The 23803-nt window shown below is 30.4% G+C and overlaps 2 protein-coding genes, 1 long non-coding RNA gene and 1 pseudogene across 5 annotated transcripts; 1 reads left to right on the top strand and 3 right to left on the bottom strand.

Annotated features, from left to right (window-relative positions):
• Positions 1-1184: 1184 nt before the first annotated feature.
• On the bottom strand, positions 1185-12953 carry LOC131805393 (protein krasavietz). 3 transcript variants are annotated; one of them, XM_059128508.1, is made up of 8 exons: positions 12844-12953; positions 10600-10848; positions 10427-10527; positions 8968-9106; positions 8390-8555; positions 6143-6606; positions 5724-5846; positions 1185-2597 (listed from the first exon to the last, which is right to left on the bottom strand). In XM_059128508.1, the coding sequence occupies exons 2-8, from the start codon at positions 10835-10837 to the stop codon at positions 2560-2562; spliced, it is 1269 nt and encodes a 422-aa protein (XP_058984491.1). In that variant the 5' UTR covers positions 10838-10848; positions 12844-12953; the 3' UTR covers positions 1185-2559. The 3 variants fall into 3 exon arrangements, with proteins under 3 accessions (XP_058984491.1, XP_058984490.1, XP_058984492.1); XM_059128507.1 differs by lacking the exon at positions 12844-12953 and adding an exon at positions 11821-12301; XM_059128509.1 differs by lacking the exon at positions 12844-12953 and adding an exon at positions 12121-12301.
• A 526-nt stretch (positions 12954-13479) lies between these two features.
• LOC101888751 (lipase 3) lies at positions 13480-14889 on the bottom strand. Its single transcript, XM_005178063.4, has 2 exons — positions 14731-14889; positions 13480-14669 (listed from the first exon to the last, which is right to left on the bottom strand). Exons 1-2 carry the CDS (start codon positions 14836-14838, stop codon positions 13548-13550), a joined length of 1230 nt encoding a protein of 409 aa, XP_005178120.3. The 5' UTR covers positions 14839-14889; the 3' UTR covers positions 13480-13547.
• Positions 14890-16170: 1281 nt separating this feature from the next.
• LOC131805433 (uncharacterized) lies at positions 16171-17727 on the top strand. The gene is made up of 3 exons (XR_009343685.1): positions 16171-16382; positions 17187-17433; positions 17513-17727. It is a non-coding gene; the product is annotated as an uncharacterized LOC131805433 (long non-coding RNA).
• Positions 17728-20689: 2962 nt separating this feature from the next.
• LOC131805399 (lipase 3-like) overlaps positions 20690-23803 on the bottom strand; it is a 5664-nt pseudogene continuing 2550 nt past the window's right edge.

Below are 23803 nucleotides of genomic sequence, written 5' to 3'. Positions count from 1 at the left end.
AAATGGAAAATCTTCAGATTAAAAATGGCAACGTATGGTATTTTAAAAGCGGCATGCAAGGAGAAAGGCATTGGAAGCCTTCAGCATGGTCATTTATATCAGTGTGCAATTTATATTACTATGCAATAGCCATACAACTACATTTTTATATCCTCCATTACATGTCAAGTTCAAGGATGGGCTACATCTGTCCAGGATATCGTATGGGATCCATATAATGATAACCCCAATTAACCGATATATTTTTCAACAGATGCTCTTTTTCCAATCCGTATAAAGTAAAAATCGTAGTGAGATTTTAACATGCTTTCAAATTTTGCACAAAGTAAGAATTATTCGAAATATGACACCCAGCTAAAGTTCGCAATGCGTAGTTATATCTCTGAAAGAAAATTGTCTATATAGGTCAGTATCTTCCGATTTTCTGTTTATCTATGAATTATTTTAAAATTCCCAATGGCTTTGACTGGAAGCCGGTACGTAAAGTTCATAATAGTAACCAATCCCTCTGTCAGACAATAGTCCATTTCATCCACATTTTTAATGGTAATAGGTATTATTCGCTCTGGGAAAAAATATTCCATACAGTTTCCTATTGAAGCATAAGATTCCTTACAATAGCTTATATTTGGTATTTTCATGGTTTTAGATTTTTCAATGGAATTGTTGCAATGGGTTCGCATTGCAGGTATTTACCCATATAGGCATTTGATGGTTTTTACATTTTTTAAGGGAAATTGACGTATCTTTGCTTCTCAGATGCAATATAAAACGTTCGAATACCAAGTCTCAGCAAAGCTGATTTCATAACCCAATTGTGAAGGGTATAAAAGTTCGGTCCAGTCAAATCTTTCTTTAAATTGAGTTGTGAAATAAAGCCGCTTTAAATTTGAGACGCAGTACATAACCGAAAAGGGTATTCATTGCTTTAGCATATATTCATATGAACACACAAAAGCCAAACAAATATTGCCCTCATTCATTACTGGTTAAATGGAATGGCTATACAGAAATTTTGGCATAATAAATGTGACCATTGATATTTCGCCAGCATTTTGTGTATTTGTATGCAAAAAAAAAAACGTTTTGGCAAAACCTTAAACTTTCTAACGTGTTTTACAAAATACCACTAAACTTTCCCTTTCCCACAAATAAATAAATCAATAAATAAAACGCAATAGCCATTTGTGGTTGTAGATTAAAATTCAAGTCTATTTGTTTTTGTTTTTTTTTTTAGGTAAAACGATACAAACGATTTTACACTTTTGGTTTCCTTAACAAAAAAAAAAACAGAAATAAATAAAAACCAATAAAATGTTGGTTGTTGAGTAGTGTTGTTGTATTTGTTCAATTTTGTGTTTTTTAAATTAAATAAATAAAAAAGTATATAGAAAAAAATATATAATGGTTATTATTCCAGACAACACGATATTTTTCTTAGGGGGTCAAATGAAAAAAATAAAATAAATTAAAAAATTTTTATAGTAGTTGCTGTTTTTTCTCAATACACAATAAATTCTAAAAAATTTCAGCAAATTATATAATTTTTATTTTGCACACATTGGGTTGTTGTTGTGCTCTTCTGCCTGGTTAGTTGGTGTGGTTACAAAACAATAACCTGGTCATCATCATCAATGTCCTTTTTTAATTATTTTATCATCGTCATGGCATTTTGGAGTGTTATTTTGTTTTGTTTATTATTGTAGGAGATGATATTCCACCAATTTTATTATTTCCGTTATTTATATATAATAATAATTAAATCTTTATTTTATATTTTCATCAATCATTTATATATTGTATGTGTATAATGCATAATACCATTTCTTTGTTTATTTTTTTTATTAAATTTGTTTTATTTTATTTTTTACTATAAATTGTTCTTGTTTGTATATTGCAATAAAATATGTTTTCTTGTTGTCAATTTTTGTTTTTTTTTTTCCATTTTACTGCCGTCAAAATTTGGATTCCATAACGGTTGTTGTTGGTTGTTATTTATATAGTATGTATGTAGATGGTGTATATGTGTGTGTGTTTTGCTGTTTATATGCATTGTATGGTTTTCTTTTTACAATTAATGAAGGTGGTGTTTTCCATTGTTACTGCTGGTTTGATGGTGTCTGAGCTTGTGACTTTGGGGGGCTTTAGATGTTGACAAATCCGTTTCATGACGACCAACCTCCTTTTGTTGTTTTTCTTTTCTTAAGAGATTAATGTGAATGATGATATTGCATTGGTTCTGAATGTTTGCCGGTAATGTCTGCCCAGAATCTGTTCATAATTTTGACATTATTGCGTGGTAGTTATTAAAGTTGTTTACACAGATGATAACAAAAGTAGCTTGTTCTTGTTATATTAATATAGTATAGGGTTTGTTGAGAGGGAAAACTCCTCTTTCATAGTCTTATAATATGTTCATAATATATATGCATTTGCATGTTTTTTTTCTTGGGGCAATGTTGTCTTCCTTCGTCATTCTACCCTTCATTATCATATCATATATCATCCGTTTTCATTATTTTACTAGTATTATATTATTTCTTGTTGAATTAGAACATGTTATTCGCCATTCTTTTGTTCATCTTCAGATTCAGATTCTAAAAATAAAAGAACATAAACAATTGCAGGATTATAAATTTGTTGCCAATACATAAACATGTATGTATTTCTATATAACTTTAAAATTAAATGTTTTGTTACATTATTCTGATATATTTGTAATTACTTCGTAACTTTGATATTTTTCTGAAATATTCAATGTCTTTCCCTTGGTATGCCGCTTTTAAAATACCATTTTTAATCTAAAGACTTTCCATTTATGAATCGAAACGAAAACGTTAGCTTAAATAACGGCGGTATGTCACCAAGTGTTTCTTCTTATACCAACTAAACACTGCCAAGGTTTTTGCTATTCACCGTAGGATGATAGCAAACATCATGGCATGAAATTACATTGCCAGGTTTATTACTTTTGTTCTAGACTTCATTGGCCTATAAAATCTATAAAAAATTTAGCCAGATAGTTAGGCAAGCAAAAATCTAGATTTTAATCTGGCAAACTGGGTTGGAACAAATATTTTATGAGAAATGAAAAAATTTGTTGTCGTTTCCAATTTGCCTCAATGAAAACCTTTTTTCGACATATTGTTTGTTTGATATACAATACCCCCGGGGAAATTATATTTGTAACACTAATTATTGGCCTAGTATAACTATGTAAAAGTAGCTAGGACACCCAATTAATGTTGGTTATGGTATTTATCTTGCATACAGGTACACAGCTTATTGATAAGGGTAATAAATCAAAAGCCTTCTCAAAAGTATGCTGCCTTCAAAAACTTTGCAAAACTTGATGATATTGTAACACTAATTATTGGCCTAGTATAACTATGAGTTGAAAAAGTAGCTAGGACACCCAATTAATGCTGGTATGTATTGATCTGGCATACAGGTACACAGCTTATTGATAATAATAATAAGTCAACAGCCTTCTCAAAAGTATGCTAATGGAATTATCTCGGTCGATTTACTTTTGGAAACTTTGAAAACTCGATGATATTGTAACACTAATTATTGGCCTAGTATAACTATGAGTTGAAAAAGTAGCTAGGACACCCAATTAATGCTGGTATGTATTGCTCTGGCATAAAGGTACACAGCTTATTGATAAGGATAATTAAGTCAACAGCCTTCTCAAAAGTATGCTAATGGAATTACTTCATATAATGTATTATAGGAATTCAGAAAACTAATGATATTGTAACACTAATTATTGGCCTAGTATAACTATGTAAAAGTAGCTAGGACACCCAATTAATGCTGGTTATGTATTGATCTGGCATACAGGTACACAGCATATTGATCAGAATAATAAATCAACAGCCTTCTCAAAAGTATGCATAGCAAAAGCAGTAAGGAAAGTTTTTAAGTCGGGCGGATCGAATTAAGATATATATGGGAGCAATATCCAAATCTGAACCGATCTTGATACAACTTGGCAAAGGTATTTCTGAGTGATATTTCATATATTTCCCCGAATATCGTTAATACGGAGTGCATATTGCCGCTGCGGAGGACGAAAATAACAAATCGGATGAACAATATATATGGGCTATAGCTTAGCGATTTCCACAAAATTTGACATACTTGTTTCTAGACTCAATTTGATCCTTATTGCCAAATTGCCATTCAATTTGGGCTAATATTAAACGTTTGGTGCACAATAAAATGCAAATCGGACGAAGATATATATGGGAGCTATATGTAAATCTGAACCGATCTCGATAAAATTTAGCAAAGGTATTTCTGAGCTGTATTTGGTATATTTTCCCAAATATCGTTCGTACAGAGTGCATATTACGGCTGCGGATGACAAATATAAAAAATCGCATAAAGAATATATATGGGAGCTATAGCTATATCTGAACCGATTTCGATCAAATTTGACATACTTGTTTCTAGACTCAATTTGATCCTAATTGCCAAATTCCATTCAATTTAGGCTAATATTAAACGTTTGGTGCACAATAAAAGGCAAATCGGACGAAGATATATATGGGAGTTATATGCAAACCTGAACCGATCTCGATAAAATTTGGCAAAGGTATTTCTGAGCTATATTTGATATATTTTCCCGAATATCATTACTACGGAGTGCATATTACGGCTGCGGAGCACATATATAACAAATCGGATTAACAATATATATGGGAGCTAGAGCTATATCTGAACGGATTTCGATCAAATTTAACATACTTGTTTCTAGACTCAATTTGGTCCCAAGTGCGGAATTCCATCCCATTTGGACTAATATTAAACGTTTGGTGCACAATAAAAGGCAAATCGGACAAAGATATATATGGGAGCTATATACAAAACTGAACCGATCTTGATAAAATTTAGCACAGGTTTTTCTGAATTGTATTTGATACATTTCCCAAAATATCGTTCGTACAGAGTGCATATGCCTGTGGAGTATAAAAATAACAAATCGGATGAACAATATATATGGGAGCTAAAGCTATATCTGAACCAATTTCGATCAAATTTGGCATACTTTTTCTCAGGCCTAATTTGGTCGTATGTGCAAAATTCCGTACTATTTGGGCTGATATTACACGTTTGGTGCACAATAAAAAACCAATCGGACGAAGATATATATGGGAGCTATATCTATAATATCTATATCTCCAATAGGACTCGTCCTTGGGTTAAACAAATCATTTTTGCAAAATTTTATGTGGATCGGACAATAAATACAACCTGTACTTTGTTAACAAAAATACATGGACAGACGGACGGATGGACATGCATAAATCGTCTCAGAATGTTATTCTATGCAGATCATCAAAAGGTTATAAACACAAACATTGTAATATTGATTATGAGCTTCATTTGCCTTTAGAAATCACCTTCTTAGGATATTTACAAAATTCCCATGTAATTTACAAAATGCCTATGATCTAAAAATAGTTTTGAATATACATCATTCATTTCCTCCCAGCTCTTTCAATTTAATATCTTTGCTGGTTTTTGCCATGTTGGGTTCAGTTTCCTCCTTATTCCATACAATCTAACATTTTTGCTGTTCTTGTCTGCCCTAATACCAAAAATATCTCTTCTTTTTATCTCCTCACATCTCGCTCTCGAAATATTTTGAAATAATCTTAATAGATAATGTGAAATTAAATAAAAAATTTATTTTAAAATAAGGAAATACTAACCTTCTTCAGCATTTTGCAGCCATTCTACAAATTTCTTCATTTGTTCAAGGAAATGCATTTTACCCTTGACAGAGTTGTTTTCTTTGTACCAACGCAAAATAACCTCTTCGGATAAGATTTCAGCTGTAAAGTTAAAAAAAGAAAACAAACATTAGAATATTGAAAGGAAAAGAAAATAGGAAAAGAAAGAAGCATGACAAACAGAGTGTACCATTGACAAATGGCCTAGAAAACGTGACAAATTTGTTAGACTAGGACACCCAATCAATGATTCTCATAAATGTTTCGTAATTTATCTGGCACACTGGTACATTGTCAATTGATATTTAAAACAAGACCAATGACAATCTCTAGTATGTGCCACGAAAAAGAAAAAAAAAAGAAAGATTGCAATTTATTATCAAATATTCAATACTCACTTTTGTAGAACAACAAAATAATCTTTTGGAAGGCCTTCATAAAGTTCATGTTTTCATAACAAAACTCCTGAACTTTCAAGATCAATGCTGTTTCGGCACGATCGGTGGTGGCAAATGCCTGGAACAATGGGCAATAGCCCTTTAGATGGCGTACAGCCTGTTCGGTGACAAGCTCTTCCTTTTTATTCCATTCACCCAATGACATGATTGTTGACCATATGATGATGATGATTTCATTGTCGGGAATGTTGGATTTTTGTGCCAATTCTTTGATATTAGCACTGATTTCCGAGTGGGGTTTCTCATCGTGAATGTCATCGATAAGTGTTTGTTGCAATTCACGTTTAGCCTCTTGACTGGCCTGAGCTTTATGCAATTTGATAATTTCGGTTAGTTCTTTATCAAGGAATACCTGTTTGAAGTTCTCTTCAGTACGTTTGTTTGGTGGGAAAAAGTCCATGAGTCTGCAAAGGAAGGTAGAGGTGAAAAAATGTGATTTAGTATGTTATGCATTGGAAAAACAAATTAAAAATAAATAAAATAAAAACTTTATATATTAAAAATAAATAAATAAATAAAAAATAATAAAAACAATAAAAAATAATAAATAAAAAAAATAATAAAAAAATAATAAAAAACAATAAAAAAAATAATAAATAAAAAAAAATAAATAAAAAAAATAAAAATGAGTACGAAAAAATAATAAAAAAAAAAATTAAAATAAATAAAAAAAATTGAATAAAAAATAAATAAAATAAAATAATAAATAAATAAAAATAATGAATAAAAAAAGTAATAAATAAATAATAATAAATAAAAAATATTAAATAATAATAAAAATATATAAAAAAAATTATTTAAAATAAAAAATTAATAAATAAAATTATAAATAAAAGAAATAAAAAAAATAATAAGTAAATAAATTAAAATAAATAATAAGCAAAATAAATAAAAATAAAAAAATAATAATAAATAAAAAATAATAATAAATAAAAAAATAATAATAAATAAAAAAATAATAATAAATAAAAAAGTAAAAAATAAATAAAAATTATAAATCAAAAAATTAATAATTATAAAAAAATAACAAATAATATATAAAAACTAATAAACAAAAATAATAAATAAAATAAAAAATATAAATAAAAGAATAAAAAAATAATAATTAACAACATAAAAATATATAATAAAATAAATAATAAATAAAAAAATAAATAATAAATAAAAAATTAAAACATAATAAATAAAAAATTAAAAATAATAAAAAATAAATAAAAATTAAAGATTATAAATAAAAAAATATATATAAATAAATAAATGAAAATAATAAATAAAAAAATATATAAAAATATATATATATATAAAAAATATATACAAATAAAAAATATATAAAAAAATATATATAAAAATAATAAATAAAAAAAGGAAAATAAAAAATAATTAATAAAAAAATTATTAATAAAAAAATAAGAAATGAAAAAAAATAAAAAATTGAAGAATAGAAAAAATAATAAATAAAAAATGTCATATATAAAATAATAAAAAAATAAATAAAATAAACAAAAAAAAAAGAAAACAAAAAAAAATAAATAAATAATAATAACAAAAATAAAAAATAATAATAACCAAAAAATAAATTTATTTGAATTTATGATAATAAGTTTTTAATATACAAAAAGTTTTATTTGAATTTATGATAAATAAGTTTTTAATATACAAAAAGTTTTGTTAGAATTCAAATTAGAACACAAAAGTTCGTTGTTAAACATTTGCAAATTAAATCCGAATCCTATGTTGATCTGGGAGCGTTAATTAAAGAAATTATTCTGGATAAAATATAAACAAATTTCTTCCTGAAACTCTCCCAATGTTTAAAAAAAAATTAACTTATTAAAAGATAACATTCATTTTTTCAATTTTTTATATTATTTGATAAATTTTAATATAGGGTGACATGAAAAAACTGCAACCAACTTCAGACTACTGTCATTTCTAAGCCAAATCTAAACTTATTCTAAAATTTGATGCTATTTCCGACATTTTTTGCTTTCATTCAATAAAATTTAAAAAAATATATATTAAAATTATGGTGTTTGACTTTGTTGCTTTCTTTTTCCTACAACCCGTTTTCTAAATAAATATCCCCTTTTTTCATTTTAATCTTTAAAGCTTTGTTTCTGTTCTAAATTTATTCGATATAATTAGCCTTAATGAAAACAGTTTTAGATCCGGTTAAATTATACTTACTTGCTTTCAAGACCACCCTTTTTCAGTGTCTGTATAAGAGATTGAATTCCCTTTTCTTGTTTAAAGGTGACAAATAGCTCAACCAGAAAATCGAGAGCAATGCCATCCTTAATCAAGTGCTCATTATTGAGCACCAATAGTACACTTGGTGGCACAGAACCATTGGCTGCAAAGAAAAAACATTTATAAAGGAAAATTAATAAAGACCATAATCATGTGTCTGAGATTATAAAATACAATAAAAAATAATAAATAAAAGAAAAAACTGTTATTGGGTTTGTGTCTTTCGCTTCTGGTTGTAAAACAAAAGTCAGTACGCCAAACAAATTACTATGCCACTCATATATTAATCTTTATCAAAAGTAAACAATGATAAAAACCAAATTTGGTTAAAGTGGCAAAGCCAAGACATTAAATTTCAAAAATAGTAAAAAAAAAAATGCAAAAGAATTGGACAAAACAGTATGAATTTGTGAATTCAAAAATATAGATTCTTTAATGTTTTACTTCAGCATAATTAATTAAAAGAGAGTCTACATAAAGCCCTAAAAATAAGTAAAAAATGATCAAATACATACATAACCATAGCGCTGTCATACGCGCAAGTTTAACGCGTTCAATTGGAGTAAAACCTTTAATGAAGACTAATACCTTCTTCATTTCTTCTTCGAACATCTTCTCCAAGTACTTATATCGACGCATGAGATTGACGAACACCTATAAAGTAAACAAAAACAAAGATACACATTTATTAGTTTATAACACCACACACACAAACGCATCAAAGTGTTAATATTGAAATGTATAAAAATAAAATAAACATACATATAATGCGGCGACTATGTATATATGTAGACATAAATATAGCAAGATTGTTGTATCACATAAAGAAATCTAGAAATTTCATATAAATCTTCTTTAAAAAAAGAAAAAATAACCAGACAAGTAAATATGTGATATTGCTATAGCACACAGTCGACACTAGATAAGCTATCATCATCAGACAAATCCAGTTCTAATATGGTGCATAAAGAAGGGATCTAACATACCTATAATGCATTGCATTGTAAATCAAATTTGTTTCATATAAAGAAATCTGGCCATTTCATGGATAAGCTTCTTTGCTTGAAAAAAAGCGAAATGGTCAGACAAGTAATAATATGATATTTCTATAGCACTCATTCGACACTAAGAAAACTTGAGAGGATCAGTTAACCTAGTTCTAATATGGTGCATGGCTAAAATATGGCTAAAAAATATGGGGAAGAGAGAGGAGACTCCCAAAGTTAATTTATGGATAACAAACTCATTGTTCCCGCTCTCTATACAAATAATGACTGTTTTTGTTCCGACATTGCTAAAAGCTGTCGTTTTTGATATTTGTTTTGGATGTGTTTTTACAAAGCTTTAAACTTATTTCCGCAACATTTTTCCTTGAGCGATCAGGAAATGTCATTGTTTTCCTATTTTATTGGATATTAAAAAATACGGTGTTAAAAGCACTCTCGCATTGTTATCGTGGGGAAGTATTTATGAAATAAAAATTATGTTTTTGGAAATATGTTCAGCAGAAGTGATAGTTTCGGCATTTATCTACATTTACTTAAAAAATATTGAGAATTTTCTGTGCCTGCCTCCAGAATAAGAGGCTTATTTATTTTCTAATGTAGAATGAGGATCATTACTTAAAGTTGTAGAACAAATAGAGATTGGAGTTTCGTCTATTGTTTTGTTCACATCGAGGAAATGTTGCACAAAAATTGAGACGTCCATAGTTCTGTGGTTAATACCTTTCGAAAAAGTGTTGGTTGTTGAACCGAAATCCAAAGGACTTAAGTAATGGCGTTAGAATTTCATAACATAAAATTTCCCAATATTTAAAGGTGTTCATATCTTGCTACATCCACATAACGTTACAATACATTACACATATGATTAACATTTAAATTGGCTTGAATTCTGTTGTAATTTCTCAAAACTAAAATACACAAATAATAGGTGGTATTTTTATATTATTTTATATATGAAAATCCTTACCTGCTCATGGTTCCGCATCGATTCCATGTCCTCTGGGGCTTGGAATATACAATAGTTTGTGCTTGGCTTCTCGCCATCCTGAGAGATTGACCCACCAGGAACTGAAAATAACAAAACAACAACATAAATACAATGAAACACACAGTGTGTAACCCAGAAAAAAGGAAACTTACCCAAGAGACCACCAGCTATTAATATGTCAAATAGTACTTCGCCGTAACGGCGATAATCAAGTTTATTACCAGCGCTATGTAAAAATTTGGAGATTTCATCTAAGTCACCTTCAGTTTTTTCGAGACCAGCAATGACCGCATCACGGAATCCCGTTGGGTCATATTTTTCTCTTTCATCTCTTTTTCTGGTCTTGATGCGCTGACCTGATAGTACTGGTCTTTCAGTTTTTTGACTCATACAATAAATTGCTAGAAAAAAAATCAAAATCAAAAATGTGGATATTTGTTAGTTAATCGAAATTGTGATAAGAGTTTATAAAGATTTCCTTTTGGGTTAATAAAAATGTATGAGTATTTGCTGGCCAAATGATACTATTTTTAGATATCTTGAGCACCCAAAATACTCGCGCAATTTTTATAGCATTCCCATATTACTCACAATCCTGTGGTGTATTGTTTTCAAGAAAGGAGACAAGTAGAATGCTACAAAAAAATAATTGAAATTTGAACCACTGAATTGTTGCCGGCAAGAGGTTTTCCTAACCATTAATATTCATGTTTCGCGAAAGAAAGTTGAATTTTTCCAATTTCTATTTTGGATTGCTTTAAATAACAAAACCCATATTCTTTTTCGTGGGGATTAAATGATTTCTGACAAAAAATGCAATGGAAGTATAGAAAAGTGAAAACATGCATTCCATTGTAAATGCATTCGTTTCCCAGTCAGATATGTCCTATAAGCCAACCAACCGATCTGGTGTTATTTGAAGAATATGCAAGGAATTTTTGTTCACGATTTTTATTGCATCTTTTGTAACAACTAATTAGCCCAGTCATTTTCTCCGTCCACGTATTGTGCGGCAATTTTATAAATTCTAACCTCAATCTTTTATCAAACGCGAAAACAACAACCAAATTTTGACACACGACGCACACAAAGTAAGAAAAGAAATCTCACACACAAGCAATGACAAAATCACCTTGAAAAGAGTCCCCACAGTGTAACGTACTAAGAGAATAAAAAAAAAAGAGAAATCACATATATACAAGAGATCGAAGAGAACCAGAAAAATTCCTTAAAAACAAGAAATGAGGTCAATGAAATTACAATGGGAAAAAAAAATAAATTAATCCACAAAGAACGGCAAGTTATGGCAAGGACGGAATGCAAACAAAATTAAGAATAAAATATAAAAAAATGGCATTGCAATTGCTACTTACATATAAAACTAACAGGAAAAGAAAATTTAGTCAATTAAGATGAAAAGTAGTTTTCCTTCTACTACTTGCTGTCGTCTAGTAGTTGTTGTTTCAACAACTCTTTGTAATGTAATTAATTTAACCTTGTTTCTTTATGCGTTTCTAATTTAATATTTCTTTGCTGGACACACACGGCCTTTCTCTCAACTTTCTATTTCTTGCTGCTTATGACGAATATCAAAAAAATGACACGAACTCAACTGTTGATTTCCAAGTCACAAACGCGGTACGAAAACTTCTTTATGCTTTGTTCTTACTTACTAAGTTCTAGAAAAATTAAATTTTTTTATCACAATATGTTACTTTTACTAATTTCTTTTTCACTTAATTATTTGCTATTACTGGCGACTAAGGACAATAGTTTTGAGAAAAATGAAAATTAAAAAATTATCAAATTATAAAAACGAGTCCAACGAAACCACTTGAGCTCGCGAAATCCAAAAACTAAATGAGAGAAATGACATGTGCTCGCGGCGCTCACTACATACGTCAGAATCACAGGAAATGAATGCACATCAACGCCATATTGACAGGGTTGTAATCGAAGGTAGTAGAAAATCATAAAAAAGAGCTCGAAAAGCAACTTACGAAGAAAATGTACAGAAAATGAATAAAACAAAGAACATATTTAACAAAAAAAAAAAGGAAAGACAAAGAAAACATGTTTCTTGTTACATACACAATAAAATATAATCCGATTATTTTCACATCAATACCCTCAAATTAGCTGTTTTTTCCCTTATTTCCCAACAATTCTATTTTTAATATAACACGTCATTGACGTTGTTCTTCGAACAAAAAAAAATCCATCAACTCTGATTTGACCATGTGTGCGTGCATTTTTGAGGGCAGCCATTTTACGAAATCTTTTACAGCACTTTACAACAATATGACTCTTTTTCTCTTTCAATAGCACAATATCACTTAATTTAATTAAAATATACTTTTGTTTAAACTTTAATAATTATTCAATATTATACTTACGATTAAAACAAAAAAAATTTAGCTTGCGACAAAAATTTACTGTAAATATAGACGACCTCTTTCTTCTAGAAGTAACACACAAATACAATACACTAGGTAACTCGACTTTCGATTAATCGACTTTTAGTACTCAATGTTCTGAAAGTCGTAGTCGACTGTGGACTGTGGTGAAAAACGATTAATCGATTATTCAAAATCGATTGTGCATGTCATTTGTGCTCTGTTCCAGAACATTAATAATCTACTAGTTTTGCTACTTTTTTTAGATACCATAAAGGAAGAATTAGTTTTGTAGTAAAAGTTGTTGGTCTTGCAGATACTGAGCAATTATTTTCTGGAATCAAGTTCTGAAACAGGCCAAAAATCAACCATTCAATAATCAAGCTCTACATATGAAGCTAATATTTTAGTATTTATATTCTTAATTGTCTTTAATACCCTCTAAAAGGCACAAAAATTACAAAATATTTGTCGAAAATAAATATAAATTTCTTGTCAGCTGTACGCTCACCTTTAAGGAAAAAGTACAAAATAGAAATTTCACAAATTATGGACATCGAATAAAAAAATTGTAATCGAATGATAGATTGCCTTGTCAATTGTATCCTTTTAATGATTCGACAATACTATCCATCATTTCTTTAAGCATTTTTCATATATTTGATCATTTCTGTAATTTAATACATCATCATTTAATTTCCCTGTTAAAACTTATTTTCATGTTTGACAATATTTTTAATGACCGGCTCGTTAACCATTTTTCTCATATTCTTGGCCACAACAAAGTCCAAATGATTAAATGTTAAATCTGGTACACGATAATCTCCGGCTAAGTTTTTAATTTTAGAAACCAATGTATTGACATCCATGGGACCACAGAGTCCATCATTGTTGCTCGAGTACAGATAAGTTGGCGCCACAATATTATCCAAATTATAATCCGGAGCAATTGGTTGACCGTAAACCTCCTTATTTTTCTTCGCTCCATAATCCATTTGACAGAAACGACCCACATTATGGTCACTCAATTGTATGTAGTGTATTCCTTGATTGCTGGAACAACTGCCCGGATGGGTTTCCATAAATTCTTGTAAGGCCGTCAAATTAGTGTTTTGATAACCCTCACCGGCAAATAATATCCACATATTTTTACACAAAAATTTTAGCGGCGGATCTAAACCACAGGCAGTGTCTCCTAGACGATTGATTAGACGATTTTGTGGCATCAATTCCATATCGGCAAGTACTTGATTATAAATACCACCCGGAGTACCGACCAAAGGACGGAATACTTTGAATGCAGCTGACGAACCATGTTCAAAGAAGGCACAAGGAGCTAACATGTGAGCAGATTTGATTTTCTTATTGTACTCCTTGCGTTCAGATAACATGACAAAGTACACAGTGGTACCTTGCGAGTGGCCGGCATAATGAATCTTACGTAGTCCAGTTTTTTCAATAATATAGTCAATCATCGTCGGAATATCTATAGTACCAATTTCATGCCAGTCAAAATGCCAGAATTTGGGGCTGTTAAGGGAAATAATGGTATTATTTCGGGAATAGGTATTTCCTCGAGCATTTCCCAGCCACACATCGAATCCTGCATCGGCCAGTAAATAGGCCAAGGCATTGTCTGGACCACCAGATATCCAACAATCGGAATTACTTAATAGACCATGTTGAAGTAAAACGGCAGGACGATAGGCGTTTTCGTTCTTCAGATTATTTGAATAAGGTATACGGAATAGATTCAAAACATAACCGTCAGGAGTGGTTACAAAATGGGATTCCGAAGGATAGCCATTACGACGGGCGCGTTCGTCCTAATAAAATATTACAGCATATTGAAATTAGTATTCATAGAGTAAAATTTTCCCACCTTACCGTTTTTGTTATATTCCTTAATACACATGTCACCGGATCGGCATACGAATTGGTCACCCCAGCCAGTATGACAAGCACAGCAGTTAGAAATATCGTTGTAACCATCATGGTTGAGCAAACTTGTAATGTTTGATGTTAACGGTAGTTATGGTCTATTTATATGAAATACAGATAACATTGATTGCCATTATTTCATTAATGTCCTTATCTTCCATTGTGACATACCCCCTCTTTCCGGCTGTAAAATGTAAATGGTCAGTCAGTCCATGTTACAAATTTTTTGCATTGCAGTTGGTAGGTGGAAAATTTACGACGGATTTGAAAGTAGATTTATGATATATTCTTATTGCTATTGAAAGAATGTACAGATACTTTGCACGATAGAACAAGAAAGGTAACCTCGTGACATATACTTTCTTAAACATTTTTTCTATGCACTGAAATTTGACAAGGAAAATTACAGAAAATGCTGAGATATTCTTATTTGAAATGCCCTTACCTTTCTTATTTTACCATGTTTAATATCTGAAAAATAATAAAAATTGGTAAACTATAGTCAGTTTACATTAGAATTTCTTTCTTCATGAGGATTTCTTTGACGTATATGCAATTAAATAGACAATTTATTTTTTTTTTTTGGTTTTAGAAAGTTGAAAACTTGAAATAGACAATTTAAATCCACTGAGTTTTCAAAATCCGGTAAACTGTAAACGTACTGTTATTGCCTGAAATTTGTAAACAATCAATCAGCTGATTTTACTGGAATTTCCATGGTAGAAGAATACAGCTAGTCGCAGCGACACAGCTGCTGGGACAATGAAATGTCAAACTTATTTTGGAATTGGAAATGATGAATGAAAAATTATTTAAATTTGTTAAAATTGTGGAAAATAACAACATCCGATTTGCGTCGTAAAAGAAAACATAAAACAATCTAAATTTCAAAGTTGATACAGACATTATTGATATATTTCAAGATTTTGCAAAACGAATACAAAATGAAATAATATTATAATTATGTTTAAGCGCTAAATTCTAAAACACTTTTTATAAAAAATTGGGTAATATCTTCGCTTTTCTGGGACAATGAATTGTGAAACCAATTTTGAAATTGAAAATTTGGAATGAAAAATTATTGAAATTTGTAAAAATCGTTGAAAATGCATATCATAACAATATCCGATTGGCGTCCTATAAGAAAACTTATGAAAATCTACTTATTTTTGAAAAAAAAAATATTTAAAAATGTTGACATTTACATGTTCCCAATTATGTATTATTCTACCATGATTCGTTCGTTTACTTTCACAGTAACATTTACTCAGTAAGAAAATCTACTTATTTTTGAAAAAAAATATTTAAAAATGTTGACATTTACATGTTCCCAATTATGTATTATTCTACCATGATTCGTTCGTTTACTTTCACAGTAACATTTACTCAGTAAGAAGTTATTGAGAAAAAATACGATTTCTTCTCTCTTGACAGAAAAAATTTCAAACAGGATAACAGCTGATTCATCAATACAGCTGATTCATCTTTACAGCAGATATATTTTGATGAAGTTTATTTGCGTTTACATTTTCATTACAAAAAAAAAAATAGTAATAAAAAACGTATGCTCCTTCCATGCACAAGGATACTGTCTTAAGGTGAGAATACATAAAATGCTTTTTTGACTGGCTTCTTCGGAAAAGAACAAAGGAGCATAGGGCCAAAATCAAACTAAGTCAACCTAAAATTCCTTTGTTCTTCTACGAAGAAGCCAGCCGATGACTCATGGTAAAATTTAGAATAAGCATTCCCATCTTTACATATTCTGTAATTTACCTTGTCAAATTTCACTTCATAGAAAGCAGTTTCCCATCTCTGATTTGTGTATGTATATATACATAGATTTATAAATATACATTTGGCAATGAAATGTTGTCAAATGAATAATTTTGAAAAAAAAAAATGTGAACACATGTTTACATGACTTTACCTTCTTATATTTTCCATGCGATGACTTAAGCCATTCAAAAAAACGTTCCTCGTATTCTCAACTTGTATTCCAGCATCTCCAAATGATATAACATGGCCAATGGTGTTCCTCGGATGCAAATTTTTTTTGCTGAATTTGACACCTAAATGAGACAAAAGCTTACCCTCCGCTCTTTAATTATTTACTGTTCATCTTTACTTAAGATTATGGTAGAATGAAGAAGGTAAAATCGAGGAACCTTACGTTTACAAATTTTTCAAAAAAATTCATTTGACAACATCTTATTGTTAAAAAGTATATTTATAAATCCATACATAAATCAGAAATGGAAACCTGAATTCTATGCAGTAAAATTCGAAAACGTAAGTTACAAAAAATGCTTATTTAAAATGACTTTACCTTCTTAGTTTTACCATGACATACGTTTCAATTATCCATTTTTGTTAATAAATCAAATTGTTTTTTTCTTCAGAAATAGATTGGCTAAATTAGTTTGTTTGTTTGTTTTCAAAACAACTGGTTATTTAGCAGCTGATGTTACTGGATTATACCCAGTAAGAATTTGCAAACTCTCCGTAACTCAAACGTCAAAATGTCTTTCTCATTTCGTTCTCACTTGTTGGACTTTGGGTTAAACGAGCAGCCTCCAATAAAAGTGTGTTCAAGTTGGTACAAATTATCGAGTAAACGAACACACCTATTAACAATTGGCCTGAGTTGTAAATATAAACATTTTTAAAATATAAGTTATTTTTTTAATTCCAATAATTTTATTGTTTGTTTATGTTATCACAACAGTCAAAATCTCAATGAGGTCCAATTAAAAGACAATGGTATTATCGCCTGTATAATAACATGGTATTATCACTTTTTGGAGTATTATCGCTGATAATCTCAACAATGACATTACCTGTAAACATACTAGTAGAATGGTGCCTAGAAAAGGTTACAAAGTTTAGTAAATTATAATGCAACTCCACATAAGAGATTTTCTGCGAAATCTGACACAGGCAATTGAAGTAAGTATTTAAGTCAAATATGAATAACATAATAATATAGGATAATATTCCCTGTATACTTTTGTTTCTGTTGATTTTGCATTTTGAAATACTTTCATTCTGTTATCTTATCTGTCAACTGATACAGTTGACCACACGAATTTTAAAAATCACAGCTGCTTGCCATGAAATTTATAGCCTATTGGCTATGTCACAGAGCTAACTGTGGGGTAAATAACTAAATTATGATATTAACAAATTGATATAAAAATAACAACTGGTTTTTGTACATTATTTGTCAACACATTAGTAATATTTAATCAAAAAATAGTTCAAATGATAATAAAATGCAATCTCTAAAATATCGAGCAAGAACTTTCGTTTGTGTTTGGAGCATATGAAGAATCAATTAGGTATTGAGAGCCTTCAACGACAGAGAAACGAAACGAATATTTAGATTTTTTTAGCATAAAATTAGTAAGTTGTACTTTGAGTTGTGATTTTATTAGAGCGCTTATATTTACCCATATTATTAAGATTTATTGCTTACTCTGGATTTATCCAAACAGATTTATCATTCAAAAAATATATCTTCTCACGACCGGATTTATTTAAATCCTGTGCGTTGATAAAATTTTGAATTTTAGAATGAAAACAAAAGCCTTACAATTTTAGATGTTGATGTATTACAATGGAAGATGCATATGCAGCCGGTTACCAATGCAAATAAACACTAATATTTCAGCATCTGTTGTCGCTAAATAATTGTGGGCTATTTTTGTATTCTATTTTGTGTATGTTTGTAAACAAACATCAGCTGAGTGGTATTTATATCGTGTATCTAAACATATCTTAAAGTGTATTTAAACACACCAATGTTAACTCGCTAAATCTATTAAGTCCATGATAGAAGAATATAGGTGGTCACATCGACACAGCTGCTGGAACAATGAACTGTCAAACGATTTTGGAATTGTTGTCCAATTTCACTGAATAAAAAACAGGTTACCATCTCTGGCTTCAATGTATACCAATGGATTTATAAACATAATTTTGACAATGAGGTGTTGTCAAATGAATACTTTTGAAAAAAAAATTGAAAACATATGATTGCAATGTCTTTACCTTCTAATTCTACCACGACTCATCTCTGCATTTTCTGTAAATTACCTTATCAAATTTCACTGCATAAAAACTATGTTTCCATCTCTGATTTGTGTATCTTACAATGGAGTTATAAATAAATATTTTGACAATGAATGTTGTCAAACGAATAATTTTGAAAAAAAAAAATTGTAAACGTATGATTGTATGTCTTTACCTCCTTGATTCTACCATGTGCATATCATTACAACCTACAATTTACATCGTATAAGAAAACAAATAAAATCGCCTTTTTGACAAAACATTAAAAAAAATTGACATTTCAATGTTCACAAGCGTTGATGCATCTACCTGTATTCTTCTACCATGTTTAAAGTCAGTGGGTTATAGACATTTATACTATTGAAATTAACCCCCTGGGCTAAAATCTGTAATCTTGTGTGTTTATATACATTTTCCGGAGGATACAAAGGCCGCTCAGCTGGTGTTGATTACGTATACATACACAAAACCAAAAGGGAGTGCAAAAAGCAGGAAAAATTAAAAACCTAATATAGAGAAAATTGTACAATGCCAGGACCCAATACAATTTTTTTTTGTTATTTGTCGAATGCAAGATGAAAACAACGACTTTACGGAAACATAAGGCGTATTTATACTGTTGAAGATTAAACTACTGGGATTATTAGATCCAGTGGGTTAATCATGTTTGTTTAGATAAAATTTGAATTAATTTGAAAAAAATCAATTGTTAATAGTATGGATCACGCGTATTTGGGTAATACGGGCTATTTTGGTAGGGTGTGTTGGGTATAAAGGTAAGAATACATAAAATGCTTTGTTGAATGGCTTAAGTCATCGGCTGGCTTCTTCGTTTAGGAACAAAGGAGTTTTAGGTTGACTTAGTTCGATTTTGGCCGCTCCTTTGTTCTTATCGAAAGAAGCCAGGCGATGACTTAAGTCAGTCAACAAAGCGTTTTATGTATTCTCACCTTAAGGCAAGCACCGTCAAGAAGTCAGTCGATGACTTAAGATGAAGCCATCCGATGACTTAAGCCAGTCAACAAAGCGTTTTATGTATTCTCACCTTAAGGAAGCCCTGTCAACGGTTTTATTTTACTAGCTCTGTTCCTTTACAATAAGAGCACGTTTAGACTACTAAATCCACTCGATTTCAAATGTCAATTTCATAGCGTATACGTCACGTAAATCGTATTCATAAATCTAGTGTATTCGACGCATACGCCATGGAATTGACATTTGAGATCAAATATGTTTCGGAAATCTAAACTTTAAGAATCTTCAACGTTTAAAACTTTTTGTACGAAAAGTGTTGTCCCATGGTAGAAGAATACAGGTAGCTGCATCAACGATTGGGAACATTGATATGTCAAAAATTTTAAAATGTTTTTCAAATATAAATAGATTTTTACGTTTCAGAACTGCACGAATTTAAAAGTTTTAAACCACAATAACCGATTTTCCCTTAATGATATCGTAGAAAGTTGCAAAACTAGTAGATCCTTGCAGGTTCTGGAACAGAGCTCATATATACGTTTTGCTAACATTTAAGATAGCATTAGTTGTGTTCCAGTACTTTTTTAGTAGTAAAACTAGCAGAAGAGAGACCAGTACGAAATGCCATTCTTATTTAGGTGTGCTCAAAAAATAAGGGAACGGAAAATTAGCAGAAATGCGATAAAATGTCAACATTCAAAATTCCAAAAGAAACAGTCTAAATCGGACTGGTGAAACCTTACTGAAATGGACGCCAAAATTTAAAAAATAAGTATTGAAAATAAGTTAAAATTATTAATTATTTTTGAATGCTTTTATTTAGAAAGTTTTGTTTTCAGAATGCGTTGAAGAGTATTTAGGGTGGAGTTTTCTCAAATCCAAGCTTGAAGAAGCTGACATGGTTGGAGGCGCCGGTTAAATTAATGTTAAGTCTGCTAGAAGACTGAATGTCACAAGTTGGGAAGACAGCAAACCTAAAAATAGAAAGAAAATGTTCGCAGTAATATGCGAACATCTTTGATTTTAAGCTTCATTTTTCAATTTACCTTTCACTAATTTTCCACTGTTTTCCAATACGTTTTCTTCGACTAATTCCTCATTCAGTCAGTCCTCTTCACTCCTGGAATAATCCAAAAGTTAATACATCAGTTACTCCAAATTTTCTCTTTTTGCATTTTGCACGACAAATATTAGTTTTTCTTAAGTTTTTAAGTTATTTTTTCTTACATTTGTTGTGAGGCGCGAACATTGAAATGTATCCATACATATTTCAACCTTGTTAGCCCTACCAATTAAATGTCAAATTACAATTTGCACATTTCTGCTCGGCCAAATTCCTGTAGCTAAAACAAGCAGAAATGTGCACCCACTCAGCGCCATTTTTTTCTCGAGAGAGCTGCAAGGTTTGCTAGTTATCGGAGTACGGGAACGCGTTGTAGCAGAATTAGCACTAATTAGTACTATGTTGTAGGTTCTGGAACACAACTTTTGTATTCTATTTGTGTATGTTTATAAACAAACATCAGCTGAGTGGTATTTATATCGTGTATCTAAACATATCTTAATGTGTATGTAAACACACAATGTTAACTCACTAAATCTATTAAAGTCCATGATAGAAGAATACAGGTGGTCACATCGACACAGCTGCTGGAACAATGAACTGTCAAACCGATTTTGGAATGTTGTCCAATTTCACTGAATAAAAAACAGGTTACCATCTCTGGCTTCAATGTATACAAGGATTTATAAACATAAATTTTGACAATAAGATGTTGTCAAATGAATAATTTGAAAAAATTGTGAACATATGATTACATGTCTTTACCTTCTTAATTCTACCACAACTCATCTCTGCATTTCCTGCAAATTACCTTGTCAAATTTCACTGCATTAAAACTATGTTTCCATCTCTGATTTGGGTATTACAATGGATTTATAAATAAATATTTTGACAATGGGAAGTTGTCAAATGAGCAATTGAAAAAAAAAAAAACGAATCATATGATTGCAAGACTTTACCTTCTTCATTCTACGGTGTCCATATCATAACAACCTCCAATTTACATCGTATAAAAAAAAATCTACTTATTTTTGACAAAACATTTAAAATTTTTCACATATCAATGTTCCCAAGCGTTGATGCATCTACCTATATTTTCTACCATGATTATAGTCAGTGGGTTATTGAACATTTATACTATTGAGGATTAACCCCCTGGGCTAAAATCTGTAATCTTGTGTGTTATATACATTTCAGGAGGATAAAAGGCCGCTCAGCTGGTGTTTGTTTACGCATACATACACAAAACGAAAAGAAAGTGCAAAAATATGAAAACATGAAAAACATAATATAGAGAAGATTGATGCCATGAAAATTGTACAATATAATTTTTTTTGTTATTTTCGAATGGAAAATGTAAACAACGACTTTACGGAAACATATGGCGTATTTATACTGTTGAAGATTAAACCACTGGGATTATTAGATCCAGTGGGTTAATATTGTGTGTTTAAATACAACTTCAAATAATTTAAAAAAAACCAATTGTTAACAATATGGATCTCGCGTAATTTGGTAATACGGGCTATTTTGGTACGGTGTGTTGGCTATAAAGGTGAGAATACATAAACCCTTTGTTGAATGACTTAAGTCATCGGCAGGCTTCTTTGTTTAGGAACAAAGGAGTTTTAGGTTGACTTAGTTCGATTTTGGCCGCTCCTTTGTTCTTTTCGGAAGAAGCCAGGCGATGACTTAAGCAAGTCAACAAAACGTTATATGTATTCTCACCTTAAGGCAGCACCGTCAAGAAGTCAGTCGATGACTTAAGAGAAGCCAGCCGATGACTTAAGCCAGTCAACAAAGCGTTTTATGTATTCTCACCGTGGTAGAAGAATACAGGTAGATGCATCAACGTTTGGGAACATTGATATGTGAAAAAAATTCAAATGTGTTTTTCAAATATAAGTAGTTTTTTATATGTTTTGTTATACGACGTCAATCGGAGATTATAATAATATGCGTTTCTCCACTTTTTACATATGTGAATAATTTTTCATTCAATAATTTCAATTCCAATTGGTTGACAGTTTATTGTCCCAGCAGCTGTATCGATGGGCCTGCCTATTCTTCTACCATGTATTTTCCGCACGAATCGGTATGTTCCAGAACTGCATGAATGCAAAAGTTTTAACCACAATAACCGATTTTCCCCTAATGATATCGTAGAAAGTTGCAAAAGTAGTAGATTCTTGCAGGTTCTGGAACAGAGGTCATATATACGTTTTGCTAACATTTAAGATAGTATCATGGTAGAAAATTACAGGTAGATGCATCAGCGCTTGGGAACATTGTTATGTCATTTTTTTTTTTATTATTCTTCAAAAATAAGTATATTTTTATATGTTTTTCTACACGACGCCAATCGGAGGTTGTTATATATTCATTTTTTAACAATATTTACAAATTTGAGTAATTTTCATTCAACATTTCGATTCCAAAATTGGATTGACAGTTTATTGTCCCAGCAGCTGTGTCGAAGCGTCTACCTATATTCTTCTACCATGGATAGTATTGTTTTAAATAGGGATAACCAGGGACTCATAGTACAATAAAAAGGCAAGGTAGAGCTACCAGCTGATTAGAATTTTTTTCAAATCAATGATTCGAAGAGACTTAAATACGGGGAGCGCATTAATAGCATTAATCAGATATGCAACTGAATAGAAAGATTGAACATTAGGATCATATTTTTGAGAGAACATCCAGGCATTTCATTCATCTTTCGCTCTATTTGACTCCTTTTAAAAATGAACAAAAAATATCAAATAAATGAAAACAATTGTTGGAATAATTGTGAAGGAAGTGGGCATAGTCTCAGGGCTGTATTTCTGTAGTTTTTCTAAGCTGTTCTATTATTTATTATTTTTTTTTCTCAATTAATTCATTTGACAATATCTCATTGTCAAA

Source organism: Musca domestica, unplaced genomic scaffold (assembly GCF_030504385.1).
Source record: "Musca domestica strain aabys unplaced genomic scaffold, Musca_domestica.polishedcontigs.V.1.1 55, whole genome shotgun sequence".
NCBI classification, from domain to species: domain Eukaryota; kingdom Metazoa; phylum Arthropoda; class Insecta; order Diptera; family Muscidae; genus Musca; species Musca domestica.
Note: the sequence above shows the minus strand (reverse complement) of the source record. Positions and strands in the feature narration are given on the sequence as shown.